Raw genomic sequence first — 17,311 nt, 5'->3', positions numbered from 1 at the left:
TTTTCTATTAACACTTATGATTCTGTTAGGAAATGAATGCTGTTCGTACACAAAAGAATATTTGCAAAATAAAATAAGACAAGAAGCAGATGAGTATAATCATTAAACCAGGTATACGCCACCTATGACATTGAAACAAGAAACAATTTTTGAGATCCCCAGTCAGAGACTGATATATCAGTTATCCACCAAGAACTTCATCTTAATACCCATAGCCGCCAACTCGACATCCAAGTACCGCAGCACACCAGGCACAGCAACGATGGTAACATTGTCACCACCGACGTAGCGCTGTCCATTACCATCTTCCCAGACCTCAGCACGGGAGTCATCGAAAGTAGCCTCACGGGCACAACGACGGCAACGCACAACACCATTGACACCGCCCACAGCACCAATAGCAGCACCAGCATGAGCATTGGTGCTCTGCTGGTTAGGAGCAGCCTTGGCAGCAGCCGCAGCAGCACCGGGGTTGATAGCCGTGCGGGAGCGGGACGAGCCGGAAACAGCAACCTGCGTAGACAGGAAGGAACCACAGCAGCGACAGATCCAGGTGTGCTGGGCGTCGGAGCAGTTCATGAGACGATCCTGCAGCAAGAAGGCTGCACCGTGAGCAATGAGCGAATCACGCTCCATCTCTCCGACACGGATACCACCACCCTTCGCACGACCCTTCACGGGCTGGCCCGTGAGCGCGTTGACGGGACCGGTCGTACGCACTTGGAACTTGTCGTTCACCATGTGACGCAGACGCTGGTAGTAGACCAGGCCCATGTAGATGTCGGCGGAGAACTCGCGGCCCGTGACACCGCTGTAAAGCGGCTCGTTGCCGTAGTAGTTGTAGCCGGCTTTGCGAAGCTGCTCGCCGAAGTAGTCGGTTGCGGTGTTTTCTTCAGAGAATTGGAAGGGAGTGGAATCTTGCGGGAGACCGTGCATGGCACCGGCTTTTCCGGCCATGGACTCGATCATTTGAGCGATTGTCATACCTGGGGACATGTTAGCTGGGTGAATTCATTTGATGTTAAGATTGATGGAAACTTACGGGATGGGAAAGCGTGAGGGTTGATGATCAGATCGGGCTGCATGCCGCTCTCGGAGAAGGGCATGTCGACTGCAGGCCAGAGTTGAGACAAAACACCCTTCTGACCGTGACGAGAGGAGAACTTGTCACCAATGACGGGCTTTCGGGGAATGCGATACTTGACGCTGAGAGATTGAGCGGGCTCGTTGCCAGACTCGGAACCCATGATGCGGATGCTCTCGACGTAGCCTTCCTCGGCATCCTTGTATTTCATGTAGTGGGTGACTCCATCGACGTTGACGTACGAGTCGGAGGCGGGATCGAAGCGGACATTGTGCCAGGCCGCGATCTTGTCACCTTCCTTGACGCGAGCGCCCAAGTGCGGCATTCCATCTTCGTCGAGGATGTTGCGCACCTGCTCTTTGACCTCGTCGCCGGGGGCGAATCCAAACAGCTTGGTAACCTCACGCTTGGACTTGGTCCGGCGGGAATCGTTCTCGGATAAAGTGACGACCTTGGTCTTGTAGACTGTACCGTGACCGAAGCCACGTTCATGTGCGGACTTGTTGATAATCATAGCATCGTCCATGTCGTATCCGGTGTAGGAGATGATGGCCACAACTGCGTTCATACCATTGGGGAAGTTGTCCAGGCCGTAGGCGTTGTAGAGAGGTGGCCGCACAATTGGCGTTTGACCCGTTTGGATGCGGTACAACTTGTTGTCGGTACGGTGAGCAATCGAGGTACCTGGCGTACCCATGGTTTGTTTGCTCATCTGACACTGGTACATGTTACGTGGAGACTGGTTGTAGTCGGAGAAGGGGGTCATGTTCGCGACGATGGAGAGGATGTTCGTGGGCGTGAACTCAATATGGGTCGAAAGACCGGGAATCAGGTCAGACTCCACACAGGCAATCTCCATGAAAGGTTGCTCGAATGGTCCGACGTAATCCAGCTTATCCAGCGCCAAATACTTAACAGGGCGGTACATTCTCGCTGATTGGGAGAACATGTAGACACCTGGGTATTGACCGCCGCTTGAGTTGGGAATATATCCAATTTCCAATTCACGAGGAATGTTGTTCTTGCCTTCGACCTTCCAGTATCGGATAGTATCGGCAATTCTCTGGGCCTGCTTGGGCGAGCAGTAACCAATGATTCGGCCATCCAACTGGACGACCACGCTCTCATCCAGAGCCACGGAAGACTCAGAGCGGACACCAAGCTGAACCAAAGTGCGAGGCAGTTGAGATACATCCAGGTTATCCGTAGATATTAAACACTTGTGCGACAAATGGTTGAGCAGACCGCAAGGCGATCCATCAGGAGTGTGGACAGGGCAAAGGAAACCCCAACTTTCTGGTAGCAGTTTGCGGACAGTGGTAGTCTTCAACTGAGCGAAGAAACTACCACGGTGAATCATGCGGAAATGACTGATGAAGCGGTAAAAGTTGATCTTCTCTGCAATGACGGTGTAACCTGAAGTTTGTTGCAAATCAAGACCCGTAGGACTGACCAAGTTACCGGTGGAGAGGAAGTACTCGAGCGCATTACCAATATTCTCGTTTGATCGCTTGACGATCTTGGACAGGAAGTCTCGCTCAAATGCTTCATCAGTGAACTTTGCGCCGTTGTTCCGGATGGACCAATCTCTGGCAATGGGACCGAAGGAACGGAGCCACTCCTCGATACGTTCCTTGAGAATCATTCCGTAAAGGAAGCCACCAAGCAGAATTTCTTGGTTGGAGACGGCATCGGGGTTATCGGGAGCACAGTCTCCTGCAACTGTAGAGTAAAGCTTGCGGATCATGAAGGTGATCAACTTGAACTTGTCCCAGTCTTGCGTCTCGGTGACATTCTCATTTCCAAGATGGGGGAGAACAACCTTGCGGAGGAACTCTGTGCCAACTTCCTCGTCGGGCATATCAACGGGGACTCCCAGCACAGGTCGGAAAGCCTTGCCAAGGTGAGACCGGCAATCGTACTGGCTGTGCTTCTGGTAGGCGTGGTAGGTTCTCAACAAAAGCTCGACACGGTCCGTGACGAAAGTGTTGTTCATGCCCTTGGAGGAAGCACCGCCGACAATGGCCTCGAAGATTTCACGGTCGTTGGTCTCAGCAAGTGCCTTGAGAATCATCATCACGGGGATAAGGTATTCATTCTTGCGCCATGAGAAACGGAAGGTGACGTTTCCATCGGAGAGGTAGTGGAGCACGTTGGTCTGCGAAGTCTGATCGGGACGGACGGATCGTATTTGAACACCGAACTTTGTGTAGGTCTGACCACGCTTGACGAAAGAACCACGGATGATGGACATGGGGTAGTTGCGCTTGCCGACGACCAGCATACGAATGAGCTTCTCGTTACCGTTGACGATGTAGAAACCGCCCAGTTCCTCCGATTCTTCCTTGTGTCGAACAAGCTCGTCGGGGGTAGCCTTTTCGAGGTGACACCGGTTGGTGCGCACCATGATGGGGACATTACCCAGCTCGCGGACAGACTCCATCCAGTCTCCATTGTTGACCTGGTACTCGAGGCGAGCGCGGAGCTTACCACGGTACGTCGCGTGGCGCTCTCTGCATTCCGAGGGGTAGATTTCACGGTTTCGGGTGGTGTACTTGTTGGTGGGGGGCAGGGTAGGCTTTTCGAGGAAGATTTCACGCACGCGGACGTTCAAGCGATTCCGCTTCGGTGGGCGAACGCCTTCTGCTTGGCGGGCCTTCTTCTGCTCGTAGGTTTCGAGTTCACCATCGAGGAAGGTCTTGGTACCGATATCCTTCAATCCTGCCTCCAGGATCTTGCTGTCGTCGAAAAGAGCATTGAAGGAATCGATATGCGGCCGAATCGACTCGGCCAGCGATGGATAGGCCGTGTGATCCGTGGGAGGATTCTTGAACAGATTCTCCCGTCGCAGGGTGTCGTATTCGACTGACCACTGGGTTTCTGTGGCTGCGGGCGCCATGATGGAAATTCGCAGCTCTCAAAAGCCGGTTGATGCGGTATAGAAGAAAGACTGAACGGCACAATAAATGTGACCGTCAATGTAAAGATAAAAGCGCGACAGTATCGGTTCGATTCCTCCGCCCAATATTATATCACTAGACCACAGGAATTGAACCGACAATGGCAGCTGCCAAACGAAGACGAGAGGTCTGTTCTGCTTGGGGAAATTTTTCGAGGGTGGAGCCGGATGCTTATCGTCACGTGGTGATATGCATTATGGGCCTGAGGCGCCCAAATGAGGTTCAAGTCCAAAAGTTCGACGTTCAGACAGCTGCCGTTCATCCCGTTCATCCCTACTGAAACTCTAGTTCAACTGCAGGTTCCTGACATGCTCTTGAACCCCTAATCCTAGTAAACTCTAGCTTGATTAAACTTGCGACACCAACGGCCAGAAATGTGGAAATTTTGTAACGCCACACGGGATATGCTGCACAAGGCTGTTCACCCCCCTCCATTTTGAGGCCACTGGAGCCTAAGCGCCCTCGGGTCATGTGTGTAGGTAGATCGGTCAATTCTCCATGGAAAATAGTACATATGTAGATCCAATATCCTTTTCTATTGACATCTGCTGGCGGTTATCCCCTTAAAACATCATTCCCTCTAATAATAGGCCTTTTAAATTGTTGTTTCTGAGTTGATTTCTTGTTCTGGTGTGACGATCTTTCTTTTTCCTTTCCTTCTTTTTTCCTTCTCTTACCTTTTTCATCTCTTCATCGAATCTCCAGAAATCAAGAATATCAACCTGTTGCGCAGTTACAAGGTTGACCCCACTCTTTGGCTTTTGTCATCCTAAGCTTTTTCCACACACAAGGCAACTTACCCAGCTCTTAATCTCTCTGATTTTCGATTTTTTTAGTTCTATTTCTACTATACTGTCTCTTTTTCTCTTTTCTCCTTTTTACCTTTTCTTTTTTCATAAATTTACCCCTCTCTTCGTCATGGCCGGCATATTTCGTGCTATCTATGACTGGCTTCTGAGGATGTTCTGGTAAGTGGGCCGTTTGATAGATAGATGCAGTTCTCGGGAGACCACGGCCCGTCCCCGCAGATGAAGCCCTGCTAAGACTCCATACAGGGCCAGCGAGATGGATGTCACCATGATCGGTCTTCAGAATGCCGGCAAGTCTTCTCTGCTGCGTGTGTTGGCGGTAAGTCGATCTGATAAAGTCCTTATGGGTCCCGGTTGCTGACCGTAACAGGGTGGGGAGTTCACTATCGAGTAAGTTATAAATGGACCCGTGGTCTCACATCTGAGGTCATTTCGTCATTTCATCCCGGCCATGTCCTAATTCCTTATAGCTCCATCCCGACAATCGGATTCAACACCAAAAGAGTGCAGAAAGGCCATGTGACCTTGAAATGGTATGTTCATCCTTCCCGATCAAGCACAGCGGCGCTAATATATCCCCGCAGCTGGGACCTGGGCGGGCAACCTCGATTTCGGCCGATGTGGGAACGGTATTGTCGGGGTGTCAACGCGATCGTGTAAGACTTGTGTATTTCCCTATTTCTTGGGGTCCTCTCTCCCTTTCCGGCATACTAACCAAAGTCAATAAAGGTATATCGTGGATGCAGCCGACCGCGCTGCACTCCCAGTAGCGACAGAAGAACTTCACGACCTGATGAAAAAGCCCACGCTGGATAGTATCCCCCTCCTGGTCCTCGGGAACAAGTCCGATCTTCCAGACAAGCTGTCTGTTGATGAGATCATCGAGGCGATGGATCTGAAATCTATCACCCATCGTGAAGTAAGCTGCTATGGTATCAGCGCCAAGGAGGAAACCAACCTTGACGCTGTCCTGCACTGGCTCATTGCGCGAGCTAACCGATGAGGATACTGTCCCTTGTGTTTGCCAGCTTTGACCTTCAACCTTGACTCGTGATATCCCTTTGATTTTCAATACCCTTGACTGTCTCGCATTTTGATTGTGTTCATATCCTGTAGACTCTAGCGTGTTTGGCCCGCAGCCTCGGATGTAACGACGTTGACGATGTAGTCTTGTTTCTTTTCTTGTTGCTTGTGGATTTGAGAATCCCATGATGATGATGTATGTTAATGGTCATGTGCGCTTTTTTCGTCCCTATTCTTTTTCTTCGTATCTTTTTCTCCCCTGGTCGCTTTCCTGAATTGGTGTGTATTAGAGTGTTTTGGCAATGCTCACTGGTGAAGAAGTTGTCAAAAGTCCACCTGGGCAGGGCCAACATAAATAAAGGAAACACGGACCACCCCGGCACTGATGTGTTGGCTGCCAACGCATCGATGCAGACGAATAAGCATCCCCGCCAATGGACTTCTGACATTAAACACCTCTTGTGGGTGATTATATGAAAGCCGGAAAAAATAATTCCGTTGTAAATCGTTCGCATATCATTCCCTGCCAGCGCTTACTTCATATATATCTTTACATAGTTGATCTACACTGCTGTGCACCCTCATATCTTGCATATTATTCTCAGACAAATCAAATCAAGTGGCATTAGTCGTACACAAAATATCTAGATCAGTTTTTGTAGGTCCCTCCTTGCAGACAGGCCAGATCCGGAGTTGCTCAAAACCCCCTTTGAAGCGCCCAAGATAGCGCAGTAACGCCCGTAAACATCAAAAACAAAAACCAACAGGAGTGAAATGCGAAGAAGCTATGGAATCATTTGCAACGCTTCTCCACAATGTTCGGCCCATGCTCCTCGTACTCCTTCTTGGAGATCCACATCTGGTGGAAAGTTCCCAAACTAGCCAGAATACTTCCTCCAATCCAGGAGCCGAAGCGTCGCTCGGAGGTGTTACCGGGAGCAGTGACACGCACCCTGGGGCCAGGGAACATCTGCATCAGTTCATGGTTCAGACGATCAGTGAAGCCATAAAGCAAGCTGGATCCACCGGTCACAACGACATTGGCCAGCAGGTGGGGGCGGAGGTCGACGTCCACGCCAGCCAAAGAAGCCTTGACAAGCTCTGGGATAGTCTGGGAGGGTGTCGGGGGAGGGTAAGACGAATCAGGGTCTGGAATGGCAGCCTTGGCGTCGAACAGAGATTCCACCGCGCGGAAACGGTCGACACCGAAGACTTGGTTGTACCCATCGGGGAACTCGAAGGGGCGACCGGGGGTGGTTCGAGCCATATCTTCGTTGGAGACGCCCGTGGGACTGGGGGCTGAGAGCCTTGTAGGCCCGGGCCAAACCTGGACGACACATTCCTTGAACTCGGACAGTGTGCGCTCCTCAAGGAGAGCACGGTACGACGCATCGGGTGCCTTATCTGCGGAGAAGGTCTTGTAACTCGCTTGGGCCGGTTGGCCAGCTTCGACAGCCGACTTTGAGCTGATAAGGTAATGCGGCGTGATTGTGATGGGTTGTGGGGAGTTGGCCTTGAAGATTGCCTTGATCTGCGATGAGATGTAATCACCACCCAACGGAGAGTGCTGCACGCCGCGTTTCAGAATCATGCCATCGTGGATTGGGGTAACAGAGATGTTGGAAGCTCCAATGTCAATAACAAGGGCGGAAGCCTTGCCGGAAGCGAAACTGTGCATGGAATTGGGTCAGCAAATGGTACACATATCATAGTTAATGGGCCGTACGTACGCAGCAAGAACACCACTGCGCGCGAGATAAAAGGCCGGGGTATCCCATTTCTCCATTGCGATTTCAATGGTCTTTTCGCGTGCCTTCGCCGGGTTCCATCCAGGCTCTGTCATCAACAACGGGCTGTCCGACAAAGGCTTCTCCTCTGACTCCACCTCCATCTCCGTAGGGAGCTCCTCTGGGGAAACGTCGTTTAATCCGTTCTGGAAGGGATTTCCCGCTTTCGTGCCGGTGAGTCGCGACATAAATGAGTGCTCCCACACTCTCTCTGCCATATCCCAATCCTCGACGATTCCATCCTTGCCAATCGGGTTGTAGATGGACAGACCGGGTCGTGGGGTAACGAATACGTCGTCGCCGAATACGAGCTTCTCTTGGCCGTCGGCGTTGTATTTTCCATAGTAGGTTGGGATCAGTGACTTGGGAGCATCTTCACCGGCAAAGCCAGCGCGAGTGGTTGAATATCCTGGGTCTAGGACAATAGCCGACACCTCATCTGTAGCCGTGCGATAATTAGTATCTTGCGCGGTAAATAGCGGCCAAGCGATCTTTGGGATCGAAGCGGTAGGCGCAATTGGAATGGCATATCTGGGATCACATACCTCCACCATACTCGGCAGCTTGAGGTGGGTTGGAAGGGTTCATCGCGAAAGTTGTGCAGGTATATCTAGGATAAGGGTAGTAGCTGCCACAAGGATCATGTGAATATTTTGGAATGAAGTCGCCTGAAGACAGATCAAGACGTGACCATGTATATTGGACAGACAATCAGAGGGGCTGGTTGGAGGCAGGAGAAGGGCGGGTCTTTTTGGTGCGGGTGTAGCTTTGGCTTTGGCACCCAAACGGGCAGTTCAAGATCAGGCTTAGTCATTCTGACCTCGGGAGTGAATATCGGTGACTAATCGGGACAGATACCTAAAAGCTTCAGGACATTATACATGGCCCTCCTTAGGTCTGCATCCTTTTCATGGTTAAATATTGGAGATATACAAAGGGTTTCAAAGGAATGGGCCATATGAGAAAGTAAAGATAAACTGGTGAGGCGGTGTACCTATAATCTGAAATGAAGCAAAAAGGATCTATACAGGACAAAATGCACCCAGCAAACAATATTGAAGATATCATTTCCTTTTCCCTTTTTCTCATGTTTGTTTTCCCATCTTATTCAACTTTGTGTAAAAATAATCATTCGGCCTATTGGAGTATCTACATAAATCATCTAGCATATCTCTGGATATATATAACAAAGTAGTCAGCCGATTAGGCGGTCTCTATCCTTGACAGCGTAGGATTTTAATAGATTGAACATCCACTTGGCTCGAGATGATGATGCAGACCTTAGTAATCGAGATAGTACTCCAATGTCTTCATTCTTTTTTGGTGTTTGGAGCCAGAGAAAAGAGAAAATTGGCCGCAAATCGCAGATCACCCGCAGTTAAAAGCAGCCTGTGACATAGTTGGTAGCTCTTTGAAAAGGAGGTCAGAAATAGCATTGGCCCGAAATCATTATGGTATCGTATGCATATCAAGTAAAAACACATGCCGCAGAGGATCAAGTATATAAAGTCCATTTCAAGGAAACCAGCCATTTTGGTTGAGAACAATCATCATTTCTTTCCCGCCTGTGCTTCTTTTTCCCGCATTGCAGCTCTTGCACTGCGACTGCCTCCAAGTTTCGGACCCCGAGGCGCTTCAACATTGGCCACCGGTTTTGCTGCGGGCCGAGTTCGACGCCTAGATTGCATCGCATCCATAAAGTCACGCCTGAATTGCTCAGCAACTCGGTCATCAGCAGCCTGTTGGTCATCAAGCTGTGTTTCCTCCTCGTGTTCATCATAAATTTCCACTATAACAGCCAGCGTTAGCAAAGATAAAGTTTTTGGAAAATTTCTCTTTTGAATACCATACATTTGCTCTCACGTAGTACCTCCTCCACAAGACGGTCTCTTGCAATGTCTGCATCTGTCCTCTGTTTGCGATTGCGCCAGGGCTTGCCCTCTGGGCCAGGGCGACTCGTCTCTGAAGCATGATTATCCACCGATGTCGGCAGCTCTCCCTTCTCCATTTGTCGAGTCGCAGCTTCTGTCCGCGCAATGTTTCGCAATGTGGCTTCATGGCCGAGGTCGATTTCATGGAGTTTGCCTAGCGATGCAGGTTCGCGTGTCTGGTGTCCAGGTAGCGACAGCCCCCCGGCGACTTCCTCTTGAGTTGGTTGGTTGGAACCTGAATGGTCCGCTTTTGATTCAGGCTGGTAGCGCTTAGCCATCTCGGAATCTATGAATGCCATCCTTATCTCGTTAGTCCACATCAAACGAAACGGGACGATCAGCCGTGGGAAAGGATTCGTACATGTGCTTGTCAACATCCACTGTCTGCCCTGTATATCCTGTGAAACGTTCATTCATTGCTCGTATCTTCTCGTCCTCAGTTTGTCCAGCCGCTGGTACTAGCGCTAGTTGCTGGCCCTGATCATCTCCTAGTCGTGACGCGGTAGAAAACCCAATGCCGCCCTTTCGAACTGCGCGTGGACGTCGAATATTATTGCTCCCCGGAGGTTGTGACGCGCTAGGATTGTCATTTTGATTATCGGCCTCTTCGGTGTCTGGGGTTTCCTGATCAGGACGGCGTCGCATGAACTTGCGCTTCTTTGCTGGGCGAAACAGGGATTCGGTTGGTACAATATCTTCTTGCGTGTCCATTGTGATTTGCGACAACGTGAACCTTGGTGGCAGGGGAAAGATAAGCGGGAAATTAATTGTCAAGGTGAGGTCATTCAGCAGTAGACAAATTACAATTCGCCGATTTCCGACCGCCTTTTATTCTGCCTACTTTATCGGGCTTATTGAACACACATGAAACTGAGATCACAGCATGTAACCTCCCCTTTTTGTATAAATTAGATACAAATTCGAAATGGTATTAGAAAATTCATCTGCAATTGCTTCTGAGCCTAGCCTCGGTCATTCCAGCTACCAGAGGGAACCTTAGTACCTCATAGTAATATTCCAGACATATGAGGCTCTGATAATAGAGATATAGTAGGCGGTCAAGGCCCACATAATGAAACTGGTAGTACATAACTTGTACACCAGCGTTTAGTTAATATAATTGTTCAAATATAGTCGCTGGTGCAGTTAATGTTATATCTATAAAAGAGGTAGATAAGCCCAATGAGAGATAGATGAAGTAGATATTGACATGGCCGAGCTGGCTAGGTAAGGTATTTGTCAAGCATTCAGCTCCAAGTAACTAAATAGATATTCTCAATGATTTTATATTCAATCTCAATAATCAGTATAGAGCCGAAATATGTATCATTATTAAAACCGTAGATAATATCGGGAAGAAGGTTGGTTGTCTCGTAAGCCTCAGATCTCATGATCCACCCATCCCGAGATCTTCGCCCAACACAGAAGAATTCTAGCCTTGGAGTGCGGAATTGGGCTGTGAATTGTGCACAGTCGAATGTTGTAGCTGACGATCTCATTCTTTTTTAATCATTTTACTCATTTTAATCATAGATCAACTGAGGAATGGATTTTCGGTTGATTTAGTTTCTAACAACGCAATGCGTGGATTCACTGATTTCCATGATTCAGGAAGGGGGCCAAAAAGTGGTCTGAGCCAAACCATATCCAGGTCTGTGACCAGGTGAGATATCTTCTTTCTTCCAAGGTTTGTTATGAGGTTATACACCATGAAGTTCATACGATTTTTTGCTACGATATGGTGAGGTATGATATGAGGCCTATAGGGCTAGATCTAAGTCTCAATATAATCTCCAGGGCTATTCCACTATTAACTGCCGACAGGAGAATAAAGTATGAGATCAGAGTTTACATATGCACATTAGAGTTTGAACCTCCTCGTGGTTCTAAGGCGATTTGACTTTCGGAAAGTGCCCGTTGCCACCAAACTTGGAAGGTTTCGGTGCTTATCAAAAATCCACATATCAGCCAGAGCCAGTAGTATTTAAATTGATTTAACCGAATACATACATGTAGCCATGGTGTCACCCGGTGTAATTAATATACCAGCTCCGAGTTTACTATAACGTGCCTTATATTTGCCCTGGCACAGACTCTCATTAGGGAGGCCCGGGATAATGATATATTGGCTTTCCATTTGCAATTTGGACAGACTACGGATATATCTTCCAAAGACCGGGGAGCTTGTAGGCGATATAGTTTCGGATGTTGACCGAAGATGGGCCTAGGCACGAGGGTAAGATGGTATATTTAATTATCGAAGCGAAATGAAACAAAATATTCGAATTGTGAGGGAAGTCGAACCAATACCGTACTCCGTTGGGGGCGGGAAACTGGGTCACGCACACAAAAGGCATATGGATATGACGCGCTTAATTTAACCATCAATTACCTAGGTAGTCTCCAGGGCTCCTTCGAATATTATTAATACATATGAATCCCCCCGGGGCCGGGACCTCCAGGGCTCAGGATTCCCGAGATCGGGAATTCTCAGACGGAAATTAGAATCCGTACCTGACCCATATAAATCTTTGTCTGATTCATGTGCACTGTATGTGAATGAAATTCTAGAACATGACCCCGGATGGACCGGATGGGCGTATTAATTTTTGGCCTGATCAAAGGATTGCTGCAAATCATCAAAGCGTGTCAGTACACCGGAGAGGAATGCCGAGAATATCCCTATGTCAGGGTGGCTGGTTTTGTTGAGGCTCCAAGGCTATGCGGTGTATATGCGAGCATGTTCTGGCTGTTAGGAAAACCACTGACCGACCTTTGCTTAATTCACCCATTTGGTAATTGGTCGGATTTTTTACCTTACCATAGACATCGACTAGACCCCGCAAATAATGTTGAAATCTCTGACTGCAGGTGAGCCGAATACGTCCACGGTGTGGAGGTGTCTCATCTTGCTAGAGTCTTTCGTCTCAACAATATTCCTCGGACATCTCTCGGAGAACACGGGAAGGTATCCACCAGAGAAGAATGTGATGTATGTTGTACATCGTCAGCAACAACGTAGGTGGCTCGCCTGTACGAGATTGAGACTTTCCTTTTCTTTTTCGTGAGGCTCCGATGACACAATCCCCCCACGATTTGGATAAAAGAAACAGTGCACGTCAATACGGGCAAATCCGGAGAGTGACCGAGATGGTGGGGTGCAGGAATGAAAACCCCGACACCCCAGGTTAGATTCGAAATCGAATTATATCTTGGCACTTGGCAGGGTTAAGCCTTTGGGGCTAGCTCAAGCCTTTTCCCAGCCTATCAATGCCGACGCCGGCCCGAGTTAGGCAATGAGCGACGCGTAAACTAAGTAAACTGAACCGAAAACTGGGAAATTTCATGCCGGCATATATCGGAAAATATAAATTACTCTATACAGCTTCACCCCTCCCCCATTCCAGATATAATTGAGTACCCGAGAAATCACTGGAGAAATCATGGGGGAGAATTCGGAACCCCGTCTGAGCTCCTCTGAGTTCCGATATTCGGCATTTCCTCCAATCAGCCCGGACAGCTAGCCAGATCATCCCACCACTTACCTCTGATTTTCGGCCCTAAGTGTATGGATCAAAGCGGGTTTTGATTCGGGAGTGGCGAAGGCGCGGGATCCTTGCACACCGGAACCAAACCTACCCCGTGGAGTCGGCGACGTGACCGAGTCACAGTCGGACATTTTCCAAAATTTGACTCAAAGGGTGCCACCACGGTGGATATATACTATCCACTGTGGAATTCTCCATCCCACAGGCACATAATTTAATTTTCTGATGCGGGGTCTCCACGAGAAGGGTTGACCGAAGAAGGCTATAAACCCATGGAGAGACCGGCCTCCCATTTCTCCTTGTTTCTCTCATCCCTCAGAGTGACCTTCCCTACACACACTCCAACATGGTCACGTTATTCCGAGGAAAAGCACTGAGCGTAGCGCAGGCTTTGCTCATTGTAGCACCGGCCTTCATCGTCTTCGGTTACAACCAGTCTGGCTTGGGCCCTCTGGCTACATTGCAGAGCTGGGTCAGTGTGTTCCCCGAAATCGACACAATCAACACAGAGGGTGCCCAGCGCGCACAAAACTCCACAGGCAAGGGTACCGTCATCGGATCCTTCCAGCTCGGTGCTCTATTCGGAGCCTTGTCGTGTACATTCCTGGGTGACCGTCTCGGTCGCCGCAAGACTATCTTCTTGGGTGCTATCCTTACTATCATCGGCCAACTGCTGCAGACCGCGGCTTATGGCTTGCCACAATTCGTCGTCGGCCGCGTCATCCTCGGTCTCGGTGTCGGCCAATTGAGTGTTGCCGTTCCTGTCTGGCAGTCCGAGTGCACGTCAGCTAAACATCGTGGACAACACGTTGTCGTGGACGGTATTTGTATCTGTTTGGGTTATGTGCTCTGTAACTGGATTGATTTCGGCTTGAGCAAAGTCGGCGGCTCATTGCAATGGCGTGTTCCATTGGCCGTTTCCTTCTTCTTCTCCCTCGTTGTCGTGCTTTCGGTCTTCTTGCTCCCCGAGTCTCCTCGATGGCTCGTGCGAGTTGGCCGCATCGAAGAGGCCACCAGCAGTCTAGCTGCCTACAAGGGTCTGCCTGACGATGATGAGGCCGTCCGCGTTGAAATCGCTGGTATCGAGACCTCTCTCGAGAGTACGGTCAACAGCGCCTCCCTCATGGAAATCTTCACCTCTAGCAAGGCCGACGATGAGCGCCTTATCTACCGGTTCTGTCTTTGCGTCGCACTGCAATTCTTCCAGCAGATGTGTGGTGGTAACCTGATCTCGACATACGTGTCGACAATCTTCGAAGAGAACCTCCACATGTCCAGCGACCTGGCTCGCATTCTGTCTTCATGTGCTATGACCTGGAAGTTCCTTTGCAGCTTCATCTCCTTCTTCGCCATCGACCGACTTGGCCGCCGAAAGATCTTCATGATCAGCGGTACTGGTATGGCTGTCTGTATGACAGTTCTCGCCATCACCAACAGCTTCGAGAACAACAAAACTGCGTCGATTGTCTCGGCGGTCTTCATCTTCCTTTTCAACTCGTTCTACCCTATCGGTTTCCTCGGCGGTAACTTCCTCTACTGTACCGAAGTCGCTCCCATGCGTCTCCGTGTCGCCATGTCCGCCATCTCGACTGGTAACCACTGGCTGTGGAACTTCGTGGTTGTCATGATCACCCCCGTCGCACTTGATACCATCGGGTACAGATACTACATTGTGTACGCTGTTATCTCTGCCTGCATTCCAGTCTCGGTTTACTTCTTCTACCCCGAGACCATGAACCGCAACCTGGAGGCTCTGAACCATGTCTTCCGTGATGCCCCGACTGCATGGGATATTGTCTCCATGGCTCGTCACCTGCCCCAGGGTGAGGCTGCTGAGGTGGACTTGTGGATGCGGACCGAGGAGAAGGGTGCGGTTGACCAGAAGGAGAATGCTTAAATTATGGATTAAATTTGTTGAGACGTTGCCAACTGTATATACTATGTCTGACGATGATGATGGAATGGCTTGTGCTGAAGTACAATTAAAATAGATGAGCTCATTATGTTGAGCCCATCAAGAATTCTAAGATTTTATTACTTCATTTATTTCCCTGAGATTGTCGTATAAACAAACTAAACAGAATTCGGTCTCTGAAGTAAAGTATTTTCCCTAAGAACTTCGCACCGCTGAACAACCCATAGTCAGTCCAATATCGTCCCAGTTTTGGGAGATCAAACACAGTTTCCTCTTTCACTATGGTAGCATGGTATACATAATAGAAGTTGTACCTCTAATTCAGCATAATGAAATTGTTTGGTTTATGCAAAATGTGGTGTTAGCAACTCTTTCATGAATCTCATGTCAAGTTCTTTGCCTTCTATTCTTGCAACCCTCTCGGTTTTCAAGCTTACTATCTTTAAGTTGATATACCATATCATTGTCATTAATATATTCTCGATCTCATTGTTTTCCCAAGGTTATCCGTTCCACTTCGAGTTTCATTGTCTTTCAAGGCTATGTTTGGCTCCCTCGTCCACATCCTCGGGGTATTGTCGATTGTTCATCCTTTGTTACTTATTCTTTGGTCCTATTCCTAGTAAATTTGGTGTTTGATCACGATGAGTTAACAATAACTTCAACAAAGCCCATTCTAATGTTCAAAGTAACCTATATAATCCCCCTCTGCATCTCTCTTGGTCTTCATTCCAAGATCATTTCGAACAATAACCCCATAACTTATTATATTTTACTTCAATCGCTTGAGTTATACCAAACTACCACCACAATGTTCAAGATGATTCGTCACTCGCTGAGGTGTTTTCCAAGACGCCGTTGCGATTGTGATGACGATAGTCAATCATCAGGAGCCCAACCCAACCGCCCACGAGAAAAGGCACCAAAGCGCGCCCTGAGTCAACCACTCCCTAAGAATGTGGTCAGATGTGCGGCTCCAGCTAACCGGCCCCAAGCCAGCAATGAAAATGAAGACAACGAAGATGCAGATAGCAGCGATGATTATTATCCCCCAGATTCAGGAGAAAGCTCTCTTTTCGTGAGCGCCCCTGGTACAGGTGAACACAATACCGACGAAGACAATTATAATGGAGCTGATGAAGACAGCCTCAATCTGAACCAATACGACGACGAAGTAATATACGATGATCCGGGGGAGCCTGAAAAACCCGAATATTACAGCGAATCATGGTCGAGCAATTCCAGCGATAGGAGACGTCGGCGCTCTCTAGATAGTCAAGCTCGAGCCGATGCTGAACACAGGGGTCTTCATGGATCCAGGGACAGTAGCGGCAGCAGCAAACGCCAGCGTCTTGAAAGCTCAGTTGATACCGCAGGCGGGAGAGTGAGAACGGGTATCGAACCGACCGTGGAGGAAGTCACCAGATACAGAAATATAGGAGCACAATACCAAGCATGGATTGACAACCCTGAAGTGCCAGGGTGTCAAATTCAACCAGCAACATTAACCATAGAGGAGATGACTGACGAAGACCAACCAATGCCTTGGACAATCGATGAATCCTACTTCACAGTCGAGCCCACGGTGCTAGAAGGCGGCGACGCCGAATCGATGAATATTGCTCGCCGCGGTCCGCGATACCGGTACACACACCTCCGAAGAGATCCCGGGCCAAACATGCTCGAAGCCAACGAATTTGAACATCGGGTTGCTCGGGGCGTTCTTGTTGCCGAGAGAATTTGTAGGGAAGATGGACCTCATTGGAATGAGGTTGCTCGGGCTCAATATTTGCTTGATTTTAACTTGAAAACTCTCAGGCATGTTATCTTTACCGATATCAACAATGAAGAAACAGCTCCATATATAAGCTATGAACTCTACCCCAGATTGGGTGTTACGTGGTCACAGTCAAGAAACGTTGAGTGCATGGTATTCAAGCATGGTAGTGCTGAGTATCAAGAACTCCTCGGAACAAAGTTGGGTAAGGCTATGGCTTGTCTTATCCTTTCTTCATTCCCCAGGGGCACGATGAAGATCACTCGTATTGTTACTTGGTGTAATTGGGCTGCGCCGCAGATCCGATTTGAGATTGAACCTGTTACTGCTGCGCCTATTGCCCTGGCTAGAGCTGCATGAGCTATATGATTTGATTAAGTGGTTGATAATAATTTGCATCCACTGGTGTTGGTATTTAATTATTGGGATTGTTTTTAGAGATAGAAATTATTATTGCACTTTTATAATGTTGGAGAT

At 48.9% G+C, this 17,311-nt stretch overlaps 6 protein-coding genes across 6 annotated transcripts; 3 read left to right on the top strand and 3 right to left on the bottom strand.

Moving 5' to 3' along the window:
- Positions 1-38: 38 nt before the first annotated feature.
- N7471_000834 (DNA-directed RNA polymerase I core subunit RPA135) lies at positions 39-3,983 on the bottom strand (the record flags this gene model as incomplete). The annotated part of the gene is made up of 2 exons (XM_057273555.1): positions 39-986; positions 1,043-3,983. 2 exons carry the CDS (start codon positions 3,981-3,983, stop codon positions 178-180), a joined length of 3,750 nt encoding a protein of 1,249 aa, XP_057141734.1. The 3' UTR covers positions 39-177.
- A 979-nt stretch (positions 3,984-4,962) lies between these two features.
- N7471_000833 (ADP-ribosylation factor-like protein) lies at positions 4,963-5,856 on the top strand (the record flags this gene model as incomplete). Its single annotated transcript, XM_057273554.1, has 6 exons — positions 4,963-5,012; positions 5,100-5,172; positions 5,224-5,243; positions 5,324-5,386; positions 5,438-5,509; positions 5,583-5,856. The coding sequence occupies 6 exons, from the start codon at positions 4,963-4,965 to the stop codon at positions 5,854-5,856; spliced, it is 552 nt and encodes a 183-aa protein (XP_057141733.1).
- Positions 5,857-6,669: 813 nt separating this feature from the next.
- N7471_000832 (actin family protein) lies at positions 6,670-8,251 on the bottom strand (the record flags this gene model as incomplete). The annotated part of the gene is made up of 3 exons (XM_057273553.1): positions 6,670-7,546; positions 7,607-8,102; positions 8,209-8,251. The coding sequence occupies 3 exons, from the start codon at positions 8,249-8,251 to the stop codon at positions 6,670-6,672; spliced, it is 1,416 nt and encodes a 471-aa protein (XP_057141732.1).
- Positions 8,252-9,213: 962 nt separating this feature from the next.
- On the bottom strand, positions 9,214-10,305 carry N7471_000831 (telomere length and silencing 1 family protein; the record flags this gene model as incomplete). Its single annotated transcript, XM_057273552.1, has 3 exons — positions 9,214-9,452; positions 9,515-9,894; positions 9,956-10,305. 3 exons carry the CDS (start codon positions 10,303-10,305, stop codon positions 9,214-9,216), a joined length of 969 nt encoding a protein of 322 aa, XP_057141731.1.
- A 3,183-nt stretch (positions 10,306-13,488) lies between these two features.
- On the top strand, positions 13,489-15,039 carry N7471_000830 (sugar porter family MFS transporter; the record flags this gene model as incomplete). The annotated part of the gene is made up of 1 exon (XM_057273551.1): positions 13,489-15,039. The coding sequence occupies one exon, from the start codon at positions 13,489-13,491 to the stop codon at positions 15,037-15,039; it is 1,551 nt and encodes a 516-aa protein (XP_057141730.1).
- An 829-nt stretch (positions 15,040-15,868) lies between these two features.
- On the top strand, positions 15,869-17,194 carry N7471_000829 (uncharacterized protein; the record flags this gene model as incomplete). Its single annotated transcript, XM_057273550.1, has 1 exon — positions 15,869-17,194. The coding sequence occupies one exon, from the start codon at positions 15,869-15,871 to the stop codon at positions 17,192-17,194; it is 1,326 nt and encodes a 441-aa protein (XP_057141729.1).
- Positions 17,195-17,311: the final 117 nt, after the last annotated feature.

This window comes from Penicillium samsonianum, assembly GCF_028829775.1.
Source record: "Penicillium samsonianum strain IBT 33392 chromosome Unknown utg000001l_segment0_segment0, whole genome shotgun sequence".
Lineage (NCBI taxonomy): Eukaryota > Fungi > Ascomycota > Eurotiomycetes > Eurotiales > Aspergillaceae > Penicillium > Penicillium samsonianum.
The sequence above is the reverse complement of the archived record's forward strand: the minus strand, read 5'-3'. Positions and strand labels throughout refer to the sequence as shown.